The sequence below is a fragment of the Puntigrus tetrazona genome, chromosome 2, assembly GCF_018831695.1.
Source record: "Puntigrus tetrazona isolate hp1 chromosome 2, ASM1883169v1, whole genome shotgun sequence".
Classification (NCBI taxonomy): domain Eukaryota; kingdom Metazoa; phylum Chordata; class Actinopteri; order Cypriniformes; family Cyprinidae; genus Puntigrus; species Puntigrus tetrazona.
In genome coordinates this window covers 16,254,324-16,272,138 of record NC_056700.1, presented here as the reverse complement: position 1 = coordinate 16,272,138, position 17,815 = coordinate 16,254,324, and the positions used below count along the sequence as shown (strand labels likewise).

Here is a 17,815-nt window from a genome sequence, read left to right as displayed (position 1 = left end):
AAATTGAAGAGCCTTGACTGATTTGCCATTGTTGAGTACAGTGTGTCTTTTGGAAGAAAAGTGGTAAATTACACCACTCCAAAAAAAGAAGAAAAAAAAAACATCATTTTTTTACTATCATCATGCTGAATTCACGTCTCTGTTCTTATAAAGCAAAAGAATTATGAATATTCTGTTGTAAATCTCTGGCTAAAAGGATAGCCTTGATTCATTTTACGAGTTTGTTATGTGATTGTCTTACTTACTGTAGTTAAAAACGTATCATTTAATTGTTGAGACACACTTAGATTAGAGGATCCAACGGTCCAAAAACGATAACAAAATTAAATCTTTTAAAACATTAGGCACTTTAATTAAAATTAGATGCCTGTCTTTGATATTAATGGGCAGCGCAAAGGAAAATGAGTAACAAATCCCAGCTGTCCACCTCCTGCCCGCCAACACACACATATGCACACACACACACTGTCCTACGGATACAAGCACACAAAACCGATATATGATACACTTACGAATTTTTAGCCATAATAGTGTATTTTATGACTGAGACAGTACCAAAGGAGCTACTTTATTCGTTTACCACATTTCAAAATTCGAACGGTTTTGAAATATAAAGTGGTTATTTGATTCTTTCTATTTTCAGAGATTTATTTATTTCTTTATGTATCTATTTATTCAGATTATCAAGGAATGAAGTTAGAAGACCCCGTGGTCCTGGCTTGAGCTGTATCAATAAAATCCACTGAGATGTGTTTTTGAGGTATATCTAGAACATAAGGAGGGGAAATACAGAAAAAAAGAGAAAAAATGCCGTCAGATGCTCACTCCAAATAATCCAGTCTTAAAGCCAAGCCAGCCATGACTAACTAGGAAATGACGTTATAGTTCACACAGTGCACACCTGCTTCCCTCACTGTATCTTTTCAAATATCTATTCTGTGGAATTATTTGCTCCATCGTGGAAGTTAGTTGTGTCTCCCGAAGAAAGAATTGGTTTTGTCACTGGTTGAAAATGCGGTAAGTATCTGCAATGGATTTATAGTGTCTATTTTTGATTTTCTACCTCTGCCGAAGAGGCTTCTTGTTTTTTGTCCAGCACATCAGGTTGGATTTTCCCATTGCGTTTCTGGTCATTTAGAATTGGTTTGGGGTAGGGCAGCCTCAAATGAAGGATAATCTCTTAGAGGTCCTTTGCAGTGGGGGGTGAGGCCCGGGAGCGACCATTCACTTTTTTTTTTTTTTTTTTTTTTTTTACACAGTTGCAGCTGTATCTCAAAGCACTTTGATACAAAAAAGCTGAATGTTTTGCGGGGCAGATCCTTGGGCTGGTTTGCGGAATTCTTACCTCCCACTGTTAGGGCCCTTTTTACCCCTGAAGGGGCCCCTGCCATAACTGCCAGTTACCCCAAGTCGGGGCCGTTTGCAAATTGAGCTTGACAAAAACGATGAAGCGAAAACTAGTACGTTTAGGAAATTAAACAGCGGCATGTCTAACTTTTTGACCACTGCGGCGTGTGGTTGCTGAGTTGTTTTGTGGTCACAAATCTACTCATTTGCAAGTCACACCATTCCATATGCACCTGCAGCGAAGAAAGCCATTCAGGGCTATTATTCGCTCTACAAAACAGTAAAGATACTCTGACATATAAAAATGTGCCAGGCGAGCTCTGATGTGTTCTTCCTTGATTTGACTCTCAGCTGAAAGCAGGGTTCATGTATGTTTTCGGAAAGAAATATGGCACACTAGCATTAATGTGAGCGATATATAAAAGTGTGTGTCCAATGGCACTTAATGATTCTGAATAAAACAAAATGGATACATAAGTCGTTCTCTATCAGCTTAATTCATTTACAGGAGAACATAGGAGTGTTTAGAATATTGTCACATGGAAATGTAATATGTAGTTTATTCACAAACATAATCGGAAACATGACTAATTTTAATTCATTAGTCATGTCTCTGTCTTTTTAGATGAGATTTTTCAAGACTGGCAAAACAAAGACCTGAGGGGGAGAGAAATGGAAGTTTTTACTTAAATCTATCTTTGGTATTCATAATGACCACTATGCGTTTTCCTAACTGCATGTTTTCCTATGACTGGAGCATAGCCCAGTGACTAAAGTACAGTAACTACACAATTCATATCAAATAATAATCACATTAGTAGTTTAAGTTGACTTGCAATTTATGAATTCACTAAAACGACAAGAACAAATGACTGTTATTATTATATGAACATTCATAGAATGCACTGCACTGCACTTTACATTATAGATTAAGCAGTTACTTCCGTCCAAGCATTTCTCAACTAAACACCATTGTAAGGAAATCCTGTGCATTAGTTTCAGTGCTTGTTAGGAAAAGACTGCATGTTGAGGTATTTTTTTTTTTATAAACACAAATAAATTACAGATACCTGACTAGTTTACAGATACATTTTAATCATCTGAGCTAGAGGCTTAATTGTCTTCAGGGACCTTTCTTTAGAAAGGAAAAGGGGAAGAGGCAGACGTGAACCATACTCGCATTGATAAGTCCTTTCAAACGTTAATTTCTTATTATTAAATATTTACTAGCATAACTTGAAATGAGATTTTACTGCTGTTAATGCAATAGGTAAAAGCAGGTCCTTTTTATGTCAAACTAATTGCAATCCAATAGCTTTTTATTGTTATTTGACAAATTAAAAAAAAAGTTGACAGTGGTTGCAGTAGGTGAAATATTTAGAAATATTTATTTATTCATTTATGGTAGGCTATTTTAAAGCCATTGCACATGGATATTTATTAAATATATTTTAAAGGGTCACTGTGTACTTCAACGTTTCCAACATAAACAGGATCAGCGATAATATAAATTCATTTTAAAATAAAACGGTTTTACTTCAATAATTGTTCAATTTGGGAAAATCAGATCCACCTGACTATGCGCTTTTCTTTCGCTCAGCATCTTTTAGTCATTTCTGTTAAGTTCCCCTTAAGAGAGTGTTCTGGAATTGCTCATAGGTCCATCCATTTTTTTTTTCAGTGTTTACACATCTCTCACTTGTCTTTTCCTACATGTGCAGTGTTTCAGCCCTGCTTCACATGTCAGGCAGATGTGCTGTCTATTGCATTACAGTTCAGAAGTAGGTGTAGCAGCTAGATGTCAATGGCACTGGGGGAGAAAGCGAGAGTAGATGCATGCATGCAAGGGGCTGGGTTGGACCTGGGTGAAGTTTTCTTTCCTAATGATTGGGTAAGGGGCTGGGTTTGTGATGTCAGGCTGGAGGAAACAGATAAAACGTTTAGCGCGTTAGTTTGATCTGATGTGGAGATGTGGAGAGCGCGTGCAGCGGGACTGAGCCTGGGAATATAGACACACACGGAGCGCAAGAGGACTCCCCGCACCATCTCAAGGTGATCCAAAGAGCCGTTTTCACTTGGACCGGCATGCCAAAAAGACAAATCTCCTTTCAGTACCTCCACATTCTTGGATATTGATCCATATTTTGAGAAAATAAACTCTTTTAAGCGGACTTTCACTGCTCCCTGATATCTGAAACACTCCATTGTTAGAATAAATCTCGACAGACTTTTTATTTGACCTTTTTGGCGGTTGATTCGCAGAACGAAGCGTGACCGCGAGCATTTGGACGCGACCCATTGCGCGCCGGTGAAAGGTGGCAATCTCAAATAACCTTTATCCAGCGTTGCATCTCTCCAAACAACCTTACACTGTACAGACAGCAAGCTATGTAAGTCTGCAACCAAACGCGGTATTGTCGCTTTCATTCGAGCACAATGAGGATGCTTTATTGCGCGCGTAAATTAACTACAAGTGAATGACAATTAGACTTTTACGCAGTCATTGCGCGCTAAAGAGGCAGCTGTAAGGAGATCCCTGAGACGCGAGATGTTCTGTTTGAACCTAAACACTCAACAAGCAACGAAGAACGATTTAAAGTAGAAAGTTTGCTGTCATTCACTCATTAATTCCGACTTCCAGATAAATAAATGGTAAATTAAGTCAAAAACAGACTCTCCACCTTTAATGCACTGACAATTTCGACTTCCCTTGTCATTACAATTTCATTATTAAAGGACTATTAAGTAAAATAGAAGCTCATTGACACACCTACTGTAAATTAAACACAATTTATGCTATCTTTAACGAACATAATTTAAGCAAATAACTGTTAGCTCTCTTCCCAAGTGCAATTCAAAACAAAACAAACAGATGTACACGCGTTGAAAGCCACAGCTTCACCTCATTAAAATGATGTTTTTTAGACTACTGGCTATTATTCTTGCAGTATTTCACACGTGGCCGCTAAACAGGGCTCAGCCAGATCATATCCAGAAGTATAAGCGGACACTGGCACAGAGAGCGGACCGGGCGCTTGCTGGAGAACAGTGCGGCTCAATCAGCCGCAAGCGGCCGCCTCGCTCCGCGTCGCAGCAGTACCCTCTAGCGGGCGTCGCTGGACGGTACACTCGCTTGACAGACTTGCACTTAAGGAAAAGTAAAACGGTGAGGTCGTGTTCAGGTGAGTGCGTCTCTAACGGGATAGATGCGACTGAATTAACTAACTGGGACATTAATGGGAAGGAAACATTTGATGAAGCCCTAGAAGAAACAATCGTATGGAAGAAAGAAGGCAAACAGTTACAGGGGGGAATTGATTCTGGCCCTACAAAGTCCATATTAAAAGGACACTCTTTAAAAGGACACTCTTTACAGACAGAGAAGGGAGGTGAATTGACAAACAGCTTGTCCTCACTAAGAAGGGTTGCAAGGAGCCTTCCAGAGTTCAACAAAGAAGAAGAAGAAGCCTCAAAAGATACACAGCACACCGAAACCCACAACACGGACTTCTCTGCAGAAAACGAAGAGTATTCTGGGGAGCAAGAGGGGCTGCAGAGTGCCGCTGGGGAGCTGTGGAGGGCAGATGTACGCAATGTGCCCGCAGAGTGGATGAGAGCTGTTTATTTTGGCGGCCAGGCGGAGCAACTAAAGGTGAACCCTGCCTTTGGCATGGACCTGCCCCGCTCCAGGTTCACTTTAGAGCTGTGGGTCAAGCCGGAAGGTGGCCAGAATAATCCTGCCATCATTGCAGGTGGGTGACTGTGCATTCATACCTCTTTCTCATTGTCCAAAACTATGTTTTCCATGTTGGAAGCAGGGATGCAGCTTTTTCTTAGGCTCTTAAGGAATTGGAATTGTCATTGGCTATTACTTAAAGCAGCAGTTATAACTTGAAGGATACATAATTTACAATTAGCAACTGTCTAATCAGAATAAATAGTGCTGAAAGGCATACAGCCATACAGACCAAAATGATTATGGAAAGTCAGATTCATTCCTCGAACTAGCCTCAGTTCATCAAGTGCATCAAATAGTGTGCGGCGGACTCTGTGTTGTGTCATGGCTTTGACACGTTGTTGTTTCATTTAAGAGGCCTTTGTTTGAGGATATCAGCTGACAAGCAGATGAAAGGAGAAAGGGGAAATCAGCTGCTTACGAGGTGCAAACGATGAGTAGTGCTAAGGGAGGAGTGTTAAAGAAACAAGTGGCCACCACCTGCTCAATGTGTCCTGTCTGCCTTATTTAATCACTTGTTTAGTGCATATGGCACTTTGTGTTTCCAAGGTTTGATTCATAAGCTGCATGTTCTGGACAGCGTATTCACACTGACAGCTATCTGCCATCCAGCACAATTGTTTACTATATTTAAAATATATTTAGAGCAGAAACAAAGTGGTTTTTGACATGTAAAGCTGATGTGTGAAATGTCGTCTTTAACTGCTTTCCAACTGATGTTGTGTGTGTGTGTATATATATATATATATATATATATATGTGTGTGTGTGTGTGTGTGTGTGTGTGTGTAGGACCATATTTTCCTCCAGCATGTTAGTTAGAGTTATCTTGCTGTATGGTTTTGACAGGCGTCTTGACTTTTTTTGAAGCACACATTATGATTACAAAAACGAAAACAAATAAAATAAGCTGTGGAACATCACAGAAGGTGCCGGATCCCCCAAGGGAGCTTTCATAATCAGGTAAATGTGCATTTTTGTATGGCTGCTGAGGAGGGTCAATGTGGAAATGATTATATTTGGAAGTGCTTCTGAGACTAGTTCCCAGTAAGGAGAACAAAGCCCAGAGTTCTCTGGTTGTAACCTGCGCAAGGCTTTTCCTCTACCATGGATGCCAAAATACATGCTTTTAGGCGAAAGGGGGTGCAAATATTATTCATCTGTTTCTAACACTGATGAGTCATCTATCAGACCTCAAAGAGAGCATTAGATATTCCATTTTAAAATCATCCACCACTTGGAGAAAATCAGTATTCCCCAATGACGTCAAATCTCACAAACCTCTTAAATAAATGAGGGTTTCTACCATCTTGCTATTGTTAAGATTGTATTATTTCCCTTTGACATATTCGTCATCATCACTAAAATCATGTGAACGTTCACTCCAGCTCTTTCTGAGGTCAATGGATTTCTTTTAACAATCAATGGATGGATCTATTGTTATAAAGCCAGTTTTTAAAAAATCCCTCACGCTGCCAAATGAGCGTTCAAAGGCTTTACTGGAAGTGGTCTTTTCAGCACTAACTATTAAGTGATACTGTTTGAAAACATTCACTTTTTCTCTGTCTCTCATAAACACTTATCATATCGAAACCATCAGTTATACAAGGTTGCAAAGAAAGTATTTCTTCAGCACACTTTGTCTCCTGCCAAACTCAGCACTCCAGGCCAGTCTGAGGGACTACTATTATGAGTCTTTTATACAGTGGGAGACATACACTATAAGATAAGAACTCAGGCTTTAAAAATCTAGTAGCATCCAAGTGGATAGTACTCTGGAATGGTTTATCTTCAAACTCATGACTTCAGGGCTGACTTCAGAAATTAGCAGATGTTGTCACACACTGGAGCTCTGCACACACATCACAGGCTTTTCCAATGAATGAAATTTCAGTGTGGTCCACGTCCCTTAGGATATTTTGTTTAAAGCTGCCCATCTCTCGTTCTCCTGTTTGCAGGGAATAACGCACCCGAGTGTGTATGTGCCTGCATGTGCGTGTGTTGTTGGGAGGGTTGAAGGGGTTTCCTGACCTCTCTCTGTCCTTCGACGGTAACATCTGGCTGCCAGATGTGACTGCTCCTAAGAAAGGCGGCTGGGAATATCAGTAGATTTGTTGAATGGAAATGACTTAAACTCTTAAACTCTTCAGATAATTAAACACCAATTACTCTGTGCTTGATGAAGCTCACTGACTCCTTCGTTTGTGTTTTTTTTCTAGGCGTGTTTGACAACTGCTCGTATCCCTTGAGCGAAAAAGGTTGGTCTGTTGGGATTCGAGCAGCAGACCCTACAGGAAGAAAAGATGGACGGTTTTTCTTCTCCCTTCGCACGGATCGGGCGCTCAAATCCACCACTATCATGGCGCACCAGCGCTACCAGCCCAACAGCTGGACTCATGTGGTTGCCAGTTATGATGGCTACAAGATGGCGCTGTACATAGACAACTCTAAGGTTGGCGAGAGCAGAGAACAATCAGGTGACCTATACAGTCCCTATATCAAGGCCTGTCGCCTATTTCTGCTTGGCGGGGACCAGTCGGATTACGAACACAGTTTCCTCGGACATTTGGGAGGTGTCACACTTTGGGGTTATGCACGAACTCACGAAGAACTTCTTAAAGGTCACCAATCTCATGAGGAGAAACAAACTCCCATGCTGTCCCAGTGGGCAGATTTCTCAGAGGTTAAGAATCAGTGGGTGCCCTACAAAGATCGTCACAACCCAGTCATTGTGGCTCTTCCAACCCCCGAACGCCAACTTGTTTCTCCATTTCTTCCACCTCCATGTGGTGTCACTGTGTGTGACAATGCCGACTTCGCCCTCAGTTACAACCAGCACTGGCAACTGCGGGCTGAGAAACGCCTACGCTACCGTATTGTTAACATCTGTAAGGATGATGGCAGCGACCCTACGGTCTCTCTCCAGCAGATCCAGCTCCAACACCAGGCCTTGGAGGATGCCTTCCGTCCATACAACATCACCCTTGAGCTCAGCATTCACACCATCTACAACTCTTCTCTTCAACAGCGCTTCATCCTCAGCAACTGTCACATTGCTAAGGTGGGAAATCGCCACTGCGATCCTGAGTGTGACCATCGTCTTACGGGCTACGATGGTGGCGACTGCTTGCGCATGGGGCCCTGCTACAACTGGAAGCGGAGGGATGGAGTCTGCAACCCAGAGTGCAACAGCATTCACTATGATTATGATGATGGTGATTGCTGTGACCCCGAGGTCACAGATGTCGCAAAGACCTGCTTTGATCCTGAGTCTTCTCAGAGGTGAGCTTGTGCTTCAATATGGTTCCACTTTGGCAACTAACTGGAACCCAGGCATAATTTTAGCGGGATGTGCAAGAGGGTTCATGTTTTGGTCTTAATTCAAGAAATTGCGAAATCTTTCTAGCAAAAAACCCTCAGGATGTGATATCTGACCGCCTGCTTGCTTCTATAGAAATTGATGCAGGTACCATAGTCAGCTACCATATCATTACATCAACTATGTACATTTATGTCCGTGGCAGATACATTCCTACAAAAACTGCTTGCATTTAAGTGCTAGGCCAACAAAATGATCGAAAGCGTTCCCTATCCCTCGCTCAGGACCACTGTGAGCTGAGTTCAAGAAACAGAGTTCAAGAAATTGACAAAAGTTATGTGCTTGTTAAATGTTCTCACAGCAGCATCAGGAAAAAGGAAACCAAAGTGTCTTATTGTGAAATAGTGTTCACTTTTTTCATTTTTTATTTTCAAGATTGTCAGAGCATTCTGTATTACTCAACATGCAAAGCATACAAATCGGCCTTCTGGAATAACTTTAAAAAGCATGCAAAACTTGGATGCAGAACTGAGCCAAAGTATACACTTAATGTGGCTAAACAACAAAACCAGAGGTCTCGGCACTATTTATTGTGAAAGGCAGGACAGTTTTGCTCCCGTACAAATTGTTTGATGGCTTACCTCGGTGCCTTTTTTTTCCTGATGCTACGTGTGCTGAGCAAGTAGACGTTCACAAAAACGTAAAATCCTAAAAACGTGATGTACACCAAGTCTTTTTTATCAGCGGGTTTAATTTTCTGTATATAAAATTTCCAGATGCAGTCTAAGAAGTGTTGTTCCAGGCTCAGTGTGTAACGAGACCTTGTGTCTCAGCCACCAGCTGTTGACATTTTATGGTTGCTTGAAAACAAGATTTCTTCAAGAACCGCCTATCTGTTCCTGGAGGGCTCCTATAGAGATTAATAGGGCCCCAATGATACAATTGGATGGTGGTCTAAGAAACACACTCTAGGTTGTTTTGCACTGAGACCCTTTTAAAGAGGACAACAGCAAGTTCAAAGCCAAAATCCAAAGGCAGAACATTTCTTTCTGTCCATAGCTGATGGATGATAAATCAGTTCATCTCAATGCTGTTTGCACCAAGGGGTTAAGGTTTGAGTGATTAGCATAGCCCTATTGTCCCTGGTGGAAGATGACATAACTAAACACTCTGCAGATCATTTGCCTTCATTCACAATAAATTACATTTTAAAATTTATTAAAAAAGTTATTTAAAATTGTAATATTGATTCACAGTTTTACTGTATTGTACTATATAGTTGAACAGATAAACGCAGTCTTGGTTTTGTCTCAAAAGCATTAAAAACATACCAACATCAAATTTTTAAGCTGCAGTTTACATATTGTCAATATTTATTTGCGTGAAAGACCCTTATAAGTGTGAAATGGATAATTCTCCTTATTTCAAACAGTATTATTATAATGTAAGTTTCCTTCAAGTTCCTGTGCCAGCCGAGCAACTGCCATTGAGATGAATGGGAATACTAAAAGATATAGCCTTCTTCAGGGAATTTCAGACCTCCTTATTATACCACGGCCAACAGTTTGTAGTAGTGGTGACCTGGAGTAGCATACTGTCCTTGGCAAGCCATACTCAAAAAACAATCCAAAAGTACTGAATAACCCAAAGGTTCATTTACTGGACTTGTTTTCCTCTCAATACGATGTGTCAATAAGTATAAATGCTAATAGCCAACAGGACAGGATTAACCTTGGACTCATAGACTAAGCCCTTAGAGAGGTCTTTCCTTACCATGCTGGAAGAGTGTATCGCTAAGGCCGAGGTCCAGAGTTTGCAGAGAATTAATGCAGGGATGACATTTTGATGGCAATTGTATAGCGTGCTTTTTATGTGGAGGTCTGGGATTTTAATGTTTTGCTCTGTGAGTTATAGCCCAGGTATCTGCTGCTGGGCAGTGAAGCTCGAGTACTTGCCAATGGCTGTCACTACGCAAATTTGTTGTTGAAGCAGAGAGAAACAGCACAAGGGAACCACCAGGTGCTTTTTGGCAAGCTTCAGAAATGGAACAAGAAGAAAGCAAAGACATTTTAGTCCAGATATTTAAGCCAATAGAACTGAACTACCTGATAATTCTTCTCTTTAGTAATTAACTTTGATAGATGCTTAGCAATTTCACTGATTTATGATGTATTTATTTCTATATTCATTTTGCTGGGAGATAGTGGATTGGTGTATATATCTATCTATCTATCTATCTTATAAAATTTTGACAAAGTTTTGTCTGGATATCTGGAATCAATGAGCACAAGTCGAGAGGGCAAATATTCAGATGTTACGTTTTTGTGGCAGAACCCACTTCCATCTCAGGATTTTACCATGTGCCAGTCAATCCCTGGTGCCTACCAACCCGAGTTTCCCCGACATCCGTGATTGTTCTGATTAGAGGACTGTGCTGACAGTTAAACATTTTCATTTGCTGTTGTTTTGTCATGTTGTATTTGTTCCCTGAATAAGCATTTTTGTGGCATCATTTATGGTTGCATGGTTAGTATTCGATTTCCTTGATGGTAGCTTCGGAAACATGTAATTTTTATTTCTTGCTTATTTAGTAGCCTATTATTATTACTATTATGTTTTTTTCATAATTTATTTGATTCATCTGTACAGTAAGTATAAAAATATGTTCTTCCTCAAACATATTCATAGATTGGACCGGTAAATACTGTCAGCACTCTCTGTGTACAATTATTATAGCTGGCCTTGGAGAGAGTATTTATTTATGTGTTGAAGCCACTAGAAATGTTCTGGTCTCTTACTCTGTAAATTTGATTTGTTGTTTAAAAGTACAAAAGTTTGTAACCTAGTCACATCAACATTTTGGTAATGCTTAAACCAGTAAACAACTTAACCAAAAAGAAAATAATGACTTTAAGAAAAATCACTTAATTCTATCATTTACTCACCCTCAGGTTGTTCTAAACCTGTATGAATTTCTTCTGTGAGTCTAAGCAAATGAAGATGTAATGTTCATTTTGAGTAAACCATGCCTTTAACTTGACTTACTTAGTTAATCCAAAGCAACTTTGGATAACAACATTGCGTTCTAAGTGAATTTGGTTTCCTTTTTCTACACAGTTCACACTCACTTTCTGTATGGAATGCAATTGATTTGTATAACATTTTGTCAGCAGAAGTAGGCAGGATTGAATTGTGACACTCAAATATGTGTCCTTATGGGTTCACATCTTATATTTGTCATCCCCCCTAGAACCTTGCCTTGTCTTATACTTAGTCATATACTTCATGCAATAGCTCATGCCATATTTACTATGGATTTGTTTATTCAGCACGTTAATCCAATAAATTGTTCAAGGACTTACTGATTTTTAGGACTTACCAACCTTGTGGCCATATAGCGATTAGTAAAACTGGATCTGTTCAGGGTATCTACATCAGTTGGCATCGTGATAATTTAAGTGTCAGCAACGAGATGCCAAGAGACATAACAGAGTCATTTTGAGAAGAAAGGACAGAAATTTGGAAATGTTGCCTATGCACATGTTCATGGTGTTCAGTGTTTGTTCTAGCACTCTCACAGTATTCTGCATCTGATTGGCTTTAGTTAATTGACAAGAATTTACAGTGTAAAAAAAAGAAACAATCCATAATATATTTGCATTTTTCAGAACAGATCTGGAACAGCACATTGTTTTAGTCATTTGATCATAAATTGTAAAATCATTTGAATTCTATTGCCCAATTAGCCCTGTAGGAGAGATTTCGGCAACACTCAAGAAGCACTCAAGAAGATTGGCTCAGCCTTTGCTTGTTTAATAAAAAACGAAGTAAGAAGTATGATACTTGGTTTATTCTCACATGGAACGGGTCCAAGAAACAGTAGGTGGTTCAGCTAATAGGCTCGACCCTTCGGCACGATCCAAAGGGCATTAAGAACCGGACCTCATCAAACCAACAGCTCAATGATATGAGGTGCAAAGGCTTAAGCAGCTATGAAAGCAAAAGAGAAAAATGACATGTGACATATTCCAAAGCAAAAATAAGTTAACATCACACATCAAAGCGCCTCTATGGTGATTTATCACAGCTGGGAGTAGAATAAAAAAGCGGGTAGTCGTTTCATGCGCCATAAGCAGTTCAAACAATTATAATCCCTAATCATCATGACATAAAGTGATTTTTTTATGACTGTTGTTATTAAATCTTCTAATAAAAGTCAAAATGTAAATTTAAAAAATATGTATGACTTTGTAATGCAGTAATTTTTATGTTAGTTCTCTTACAAATTCCATTTGCTTACTTCTGTTGACGTGAACTAAACTGTAAATTTAAACCGTTGTTGTTTTAAACTTGTAATTCAGTCAAATTTAAAATTGTAATTCCCTTCTAAATCCGTCAATGAAAAATGTTATAACGTGCATGTTGTTCATTGATGTTTCCTTTAATAACAACTTGTTTTCCATGCAGTTTCTTGACTTTGTGTCAATATCTCTGATGCAGGGCTTATCTGAGCGTGAAGGAACTGAAGGAGCTGCTCCATCTGAGCAGTTCAGACACTCTCAACGTGTTCTTCGCTAATAATTCGGCACGCGAGGAGCTTGCTGGGGTTGCCACCTGGCCATGGGCAAAAGAAGCTCTTACACATCAAGGTAAGATGGATCACAAAAGCACATGAACATGATGAAGTAAACAACCCAAGTCCAGTTTTATTAGAAGTGAGGTTATGTGAAAGTGAAGGAAAAACCAAGCCAAACAATGATGTGAATTTGAAAATTAATGATGGCTTTTATGAAATGATTTGACTACATTAGATAAGACTTTGGTTTGGCTGGTTAGCATGGCTCAGTCAGCCCCTGTTGGTAGATGTTGTAACTACACATCTGGTTTTAACAAGCATCTTTTGTCCATCGATGGCCTTTCAAAAGACAGGAAAACTTTTTTTTTTAGGTAACATAAATCATCAGAAAAAAAAAATCATCAGATTAAAGCAGATGTTTTATTGCACTTTTTTAATATTTTTAAAAGCATGAAATAGATTTATGTTTCTACTACATTTGGCATCAAATTTCAGTATTGTCACTAGTGAAAGGATTGGGGCTGTGTTTATTTTTGGGAAGGGGTCAAAACAGGCAAGATAACATGAGGACAGAGCTTTAAACCAAAACACATTGCAATATTTCAAAATAAAAGACCAGGGACTACACAAAGACCGTTACGCTAGATCTGCCTCTTGGCCTCCGAACCCAACTGGGTTCATTCTACCATGGACAATGTCAAGTTAAGAACTCAGTTGTTTCCTGTCACTACATTTCCTATGGCACATGTGTTTTTCATACCTAATGCCATACATCTTATTGGTCATGACCGATCGCCTTAAATCTTTTCTTTAAGGAAACACATTCTTGTCTCTTCCTCCTTGTTGTGTGTATTTTGCCTTTACAAGATTAATGGGCCGTAATCTCAAGCATAAAAGAAAACACTTGCAGCACGCATAGATTTCCCTGTAGATTGCCCCTTAATCATTAGGGTCATCCACCAGGAGAGAAGAAAAGGAACTCGACAACAACCAAACAAAAACAAAAGAAGGGTATTACGCTGTTGCCATCTCTATCCAACTGCCAGCTGATTTTATAGTACTCGTCGTTGCTGTGTTTTAGAGCTCATTAAAGCAGTCTCAGTTAAGTCCAGCTCCTTTAAAAAGGAGATTTCTCTCAAGCAGGAAGGTTTCTTATGTAAGTTCACCTCCTATTGGTTCAGGATTCATGATCAGACATTGTGGTCTTGGCTTTTTGGGTTATAGCTTTTGTTAATGAGATCATTTTGGCCTGTGCATAGAATGTGAACTTTTAAACCAATATTAGCATGAGTAATTAGCGCCAACTTGTTTTTGTGAGCTTGAATTTGCTCATGAGTTTTCATTTATTAATCTAGAGTATTGCAATTTTTTTTATATGCAGTTGTTCATTTTTATTTATTTATTTCTTTTTTACATTTAGATTTTAATTCATACAACTGCTATTGCATTATGCATTAGCATGCATAAAAAGTAAAGGGTTACACTACTCCAAAATAAAAAAAAATTGGTCATTAATCACTTACCCCCATGTCTTTCCAAACCTGGAAAAGCGTCATTCATCTTGAGAACAGTTTGCGCCCAGTGCAATGGCACAACGGAGAGGCAGAGACACAGAGAAGAAGAAATATTGAAAAAAAGGTTATTTTTATTTTCTTTGCGTACAAAAAGTACAGATTGAACCACTGATGACGGATGGACTATTTTTACAATACATTTAGCCCTTGACAGTGCTCATTACATCAATGGGACAGTGAAAAGCCCCCCAGTTTTTATCCAAAATATCTTAAATTTTGCTCTGAAGACCAACAAAACAGGTTTTTATGGGTTTGGAACAACATGGGGTACGTAATTAATGACAAAATCTTCATTTTCATCTTAGGGTGAAGTAAACCTTTTAAATAAGCCTAAATAAGAGCTAAATGCTGTAAAAGTTTTTTTTTTTTTTACATCCACCTCTTTTCATGCACATTTTGGAATACTGCATAAATAATGGAAATGCCAAGAAGCACATTTACTGAATAAATTCCACCATGTGCATAAAAAAATCATGTTCTTTTGCATGATGGGACAGTATAACTTCACTAACCAGCAGACCGATCTCGTTGCACCGCATCTGAAATGTTTTGAAATCATATTTTAAAATAATTATACTAAGTGGCAGCTCCTACTTTTTTTGTGATATTTTGTGCTAGCTTATCAGGACATTTTGTTCTCTTTGACTCATTGTGCTTTATTCGCAAATGTTTTACGTCATATTCCAATTTTGCGCATAAGTTAAATTTGAATCTTTGGATGAAACATAGCAATTATCACACAATAACATCCTGAATTGTCCTGCAAATGATCTGACCGGAGAGGTGGCCTGAGACATAAAAGGTAACATGAAATTCATGAATGACTGGCCGTGCCGCTTTGAATCACAAGAGATATGGCCGCTTTCTTATTTTCACAGAGATATGGCTCCATTCTTATTATGCCCATAATCCACCTCTGCTTTTGATTTACCGTCATGTCATAACAGTCTTTGGTGCAAGACGATTTTTGTCCACAAATGTTTCGCTGGACCTGCATGGAGGTTAAAAAGCAAGATTAGTTTCTCATAAATTAGGAGACTCTGTATGGTTTATGGTTTAATTTCACATAAATCACGAGCTTATTTGCGAGAGTACCTTGATGTCTTATACTGAGGAACAAGGTCAAACTACTGCTCTGAATGCTTTAAGTGAAATCAGACCATGGCGTGGACTGCTGATCTTGTGGTGTAACTGTAAACGATCTGTGTCTGTCAGATGTGTCTAGCCAAGCTCTGTCCGTTTGGCTGAACTCCCATAAAACATGAATATTTCCTAAATAAAAAAGTTGTTTGCTTAAATCTTGTATATCCGCTGTAAATGGCCTGTCTGGGGTGGAGCACAAATCTCCAGAAGAGAACGATTTTCGCAGATGCCCACATAAACCGACTTCTGTTTTTAATTAGTAAACAAATTCCGTTTCTGCTTTAAAACCTGATAGCTTATATAAACTACAAGTTCAATGTAACCAGAATTATGCAAATTAGCCTCACAATGTCATTCCATATTTGTTCTTAAATAACATCTGCATGGATTTTAAACTGTTGTAAATGTCACATTGTTTTAAGTTTTTTATTACATTATTTGGATATAAAACCAGATGCCAATGTGTTACTTTTCAGCAGGTGTGGGATCTTAAATACATTTTAATGTTCTGAATGTGGTGGTAGAACATTAGACAACACTGATAACCAGATGTCTTGTTCTTTCTGGTAATCCTAGCTGCGGTGGTCCCATTTTTACAGGATAGTGCACACTGTTTTATGCAGCAATATTTCAGAATAAATCAGTTTCATATACTTACAGACTTCTGGCTTTGAGATTAAAGTTAACGCGAACATTTACACCTCAGTGTTCTGTCAGGTGAACGTTTGTATTGTTGCATCAACTGCAGAGATGTCGATTTGTGTTATTTTTCAGGCGGAATGATTCTTAACCCCGCCTACTTTGGCACCAAAGGACACAACAATACCATGATCCATGAGATGGGTCATATTTTGGGACTGTACCATGTGTTTAAGGGTGTGAGCGAACGCGAGTCATGTGATGACCCCTGTCAAGAGACCAGCGCATCAATGGAGACGGGAGATCTGTGTGCCGATACAGCACCAACACCAAAGTCTAAAGTTTGTCACGACCCTGATCCAATCAACGACACGTGTGGCCTTACCCAATACAAAAATACACCCTACAATAACTACATGAGTTACACAGGTAGTGACGATCAGTTTATGTCTTCGGTTTGCTCATCAAAGCTTTAAAAATGTTGATGTTATTGCCACTTAGTGGTACAGAATATACAGAATTGATGTAGTGGTACAGAATTTTTAATGCTTTTTTGTTCACCAAAGTTGCATTTTTTAAATAGAAAATAACAGTTTGACATAGTAAAAAAAGCATATAACGTATAAAAGTTATTAATGTTTATAAAGTAACTTATTCCTGTAATGAGAGAACATTTATTTCAAATATAAATATCTTTTCTTTTATTTACTGTCATTTAGCAATTTCTTTATTAGAAAAAAGTGAATAATATACATAATCACCTGTGATGCTAATTACAGAACATGCTTTAGTTGAACACATTAATTTAGCATGTCCCTATTTTTTTATCTTTTGTTTCTAAGGTTTCAATTTCATTAGTTAGTTTTTTTAATTCTTATGTTGAAATTCAAAAGCAGTATCTGATTTTCAGTCATTCATTTTCAGTCTTTTCTTTTATCATTTTGTCAGTTTTAAGTTATTTTAGTGACCATTATGGCTTTTATTTCTTTAATAGAAGGTTACCTTTTTTATTTCAGATGATGATTGTACAAACCATTTTACACCCAATCAAGTAGCTCGGATGCACTGCTATATTGATTTGGTCTACAAAACTTGGGTCCATGGCAAAAGGCCCACCCCTGTTCCTCTTGCACCGGTCCTGATTGGTCAAGATGCAGATTCCGTCACCATTCATTGGCTGAAGCCAGTCAGTGGGCCACTTGCCCACAGGTAAAGTAAAGAGCATACAAATAACAGGCAAAGAAGAAATACATCTTTCTCAATTCAAGTTTTTATGCATTCATATTACACTATTTCTTGTATTCATGTAATACGTCTATTGTTACTTTTTTCCCAAAATACATTTATACGTGGCCACACAAATTTATTGGTAACATTCTATGTTTCCATTGCTATCCAATCAAATAACGCACGCTCTGTAAAAACATAGGAAGTGACATATTTTGAGTCCCCCTACCTATGTGATATATAACTTTTTGCGCA

At 38.7% G+C, this 17,815-nt stretch overlaps 1 protein-coding gene across 1 annotated transcript in view; it reads left to right on the top strand.

Moving 5' to 3' along the window:
• Positions 1-3,303: 3,303 nt before the first annotated feature.
• Positions 3,304-17,815, top strand: part of pappa2 (pappalysin 2) — a 44,113-nt gene continuing 29,601 nt past the window's right edge. The window contains exons 1-5 of the mRNA XM_043260136.1: positions 3,304-5,099; positions 7,302-8,364; positions 12,902-13,050; positions 16,469-16,762; positions 17,350-17,542. Coding sequence (XP_043116071.1) covers positions 4,259-5,099; positions 7,302-8,364; positions 12,902-13,050; positions 16,469-16,762; positions 17,350-17,542 — 2,540 coding nt within the window. The 5' untranslated portion in view covers positions 3,304-4,258. The remainder of the gene's footprint in view (positions 5,100-7,301; positions 8,365-12,901; positions 13,051-16,468; positions 16,763-17,349; positions 17,543-17,815) is intronic.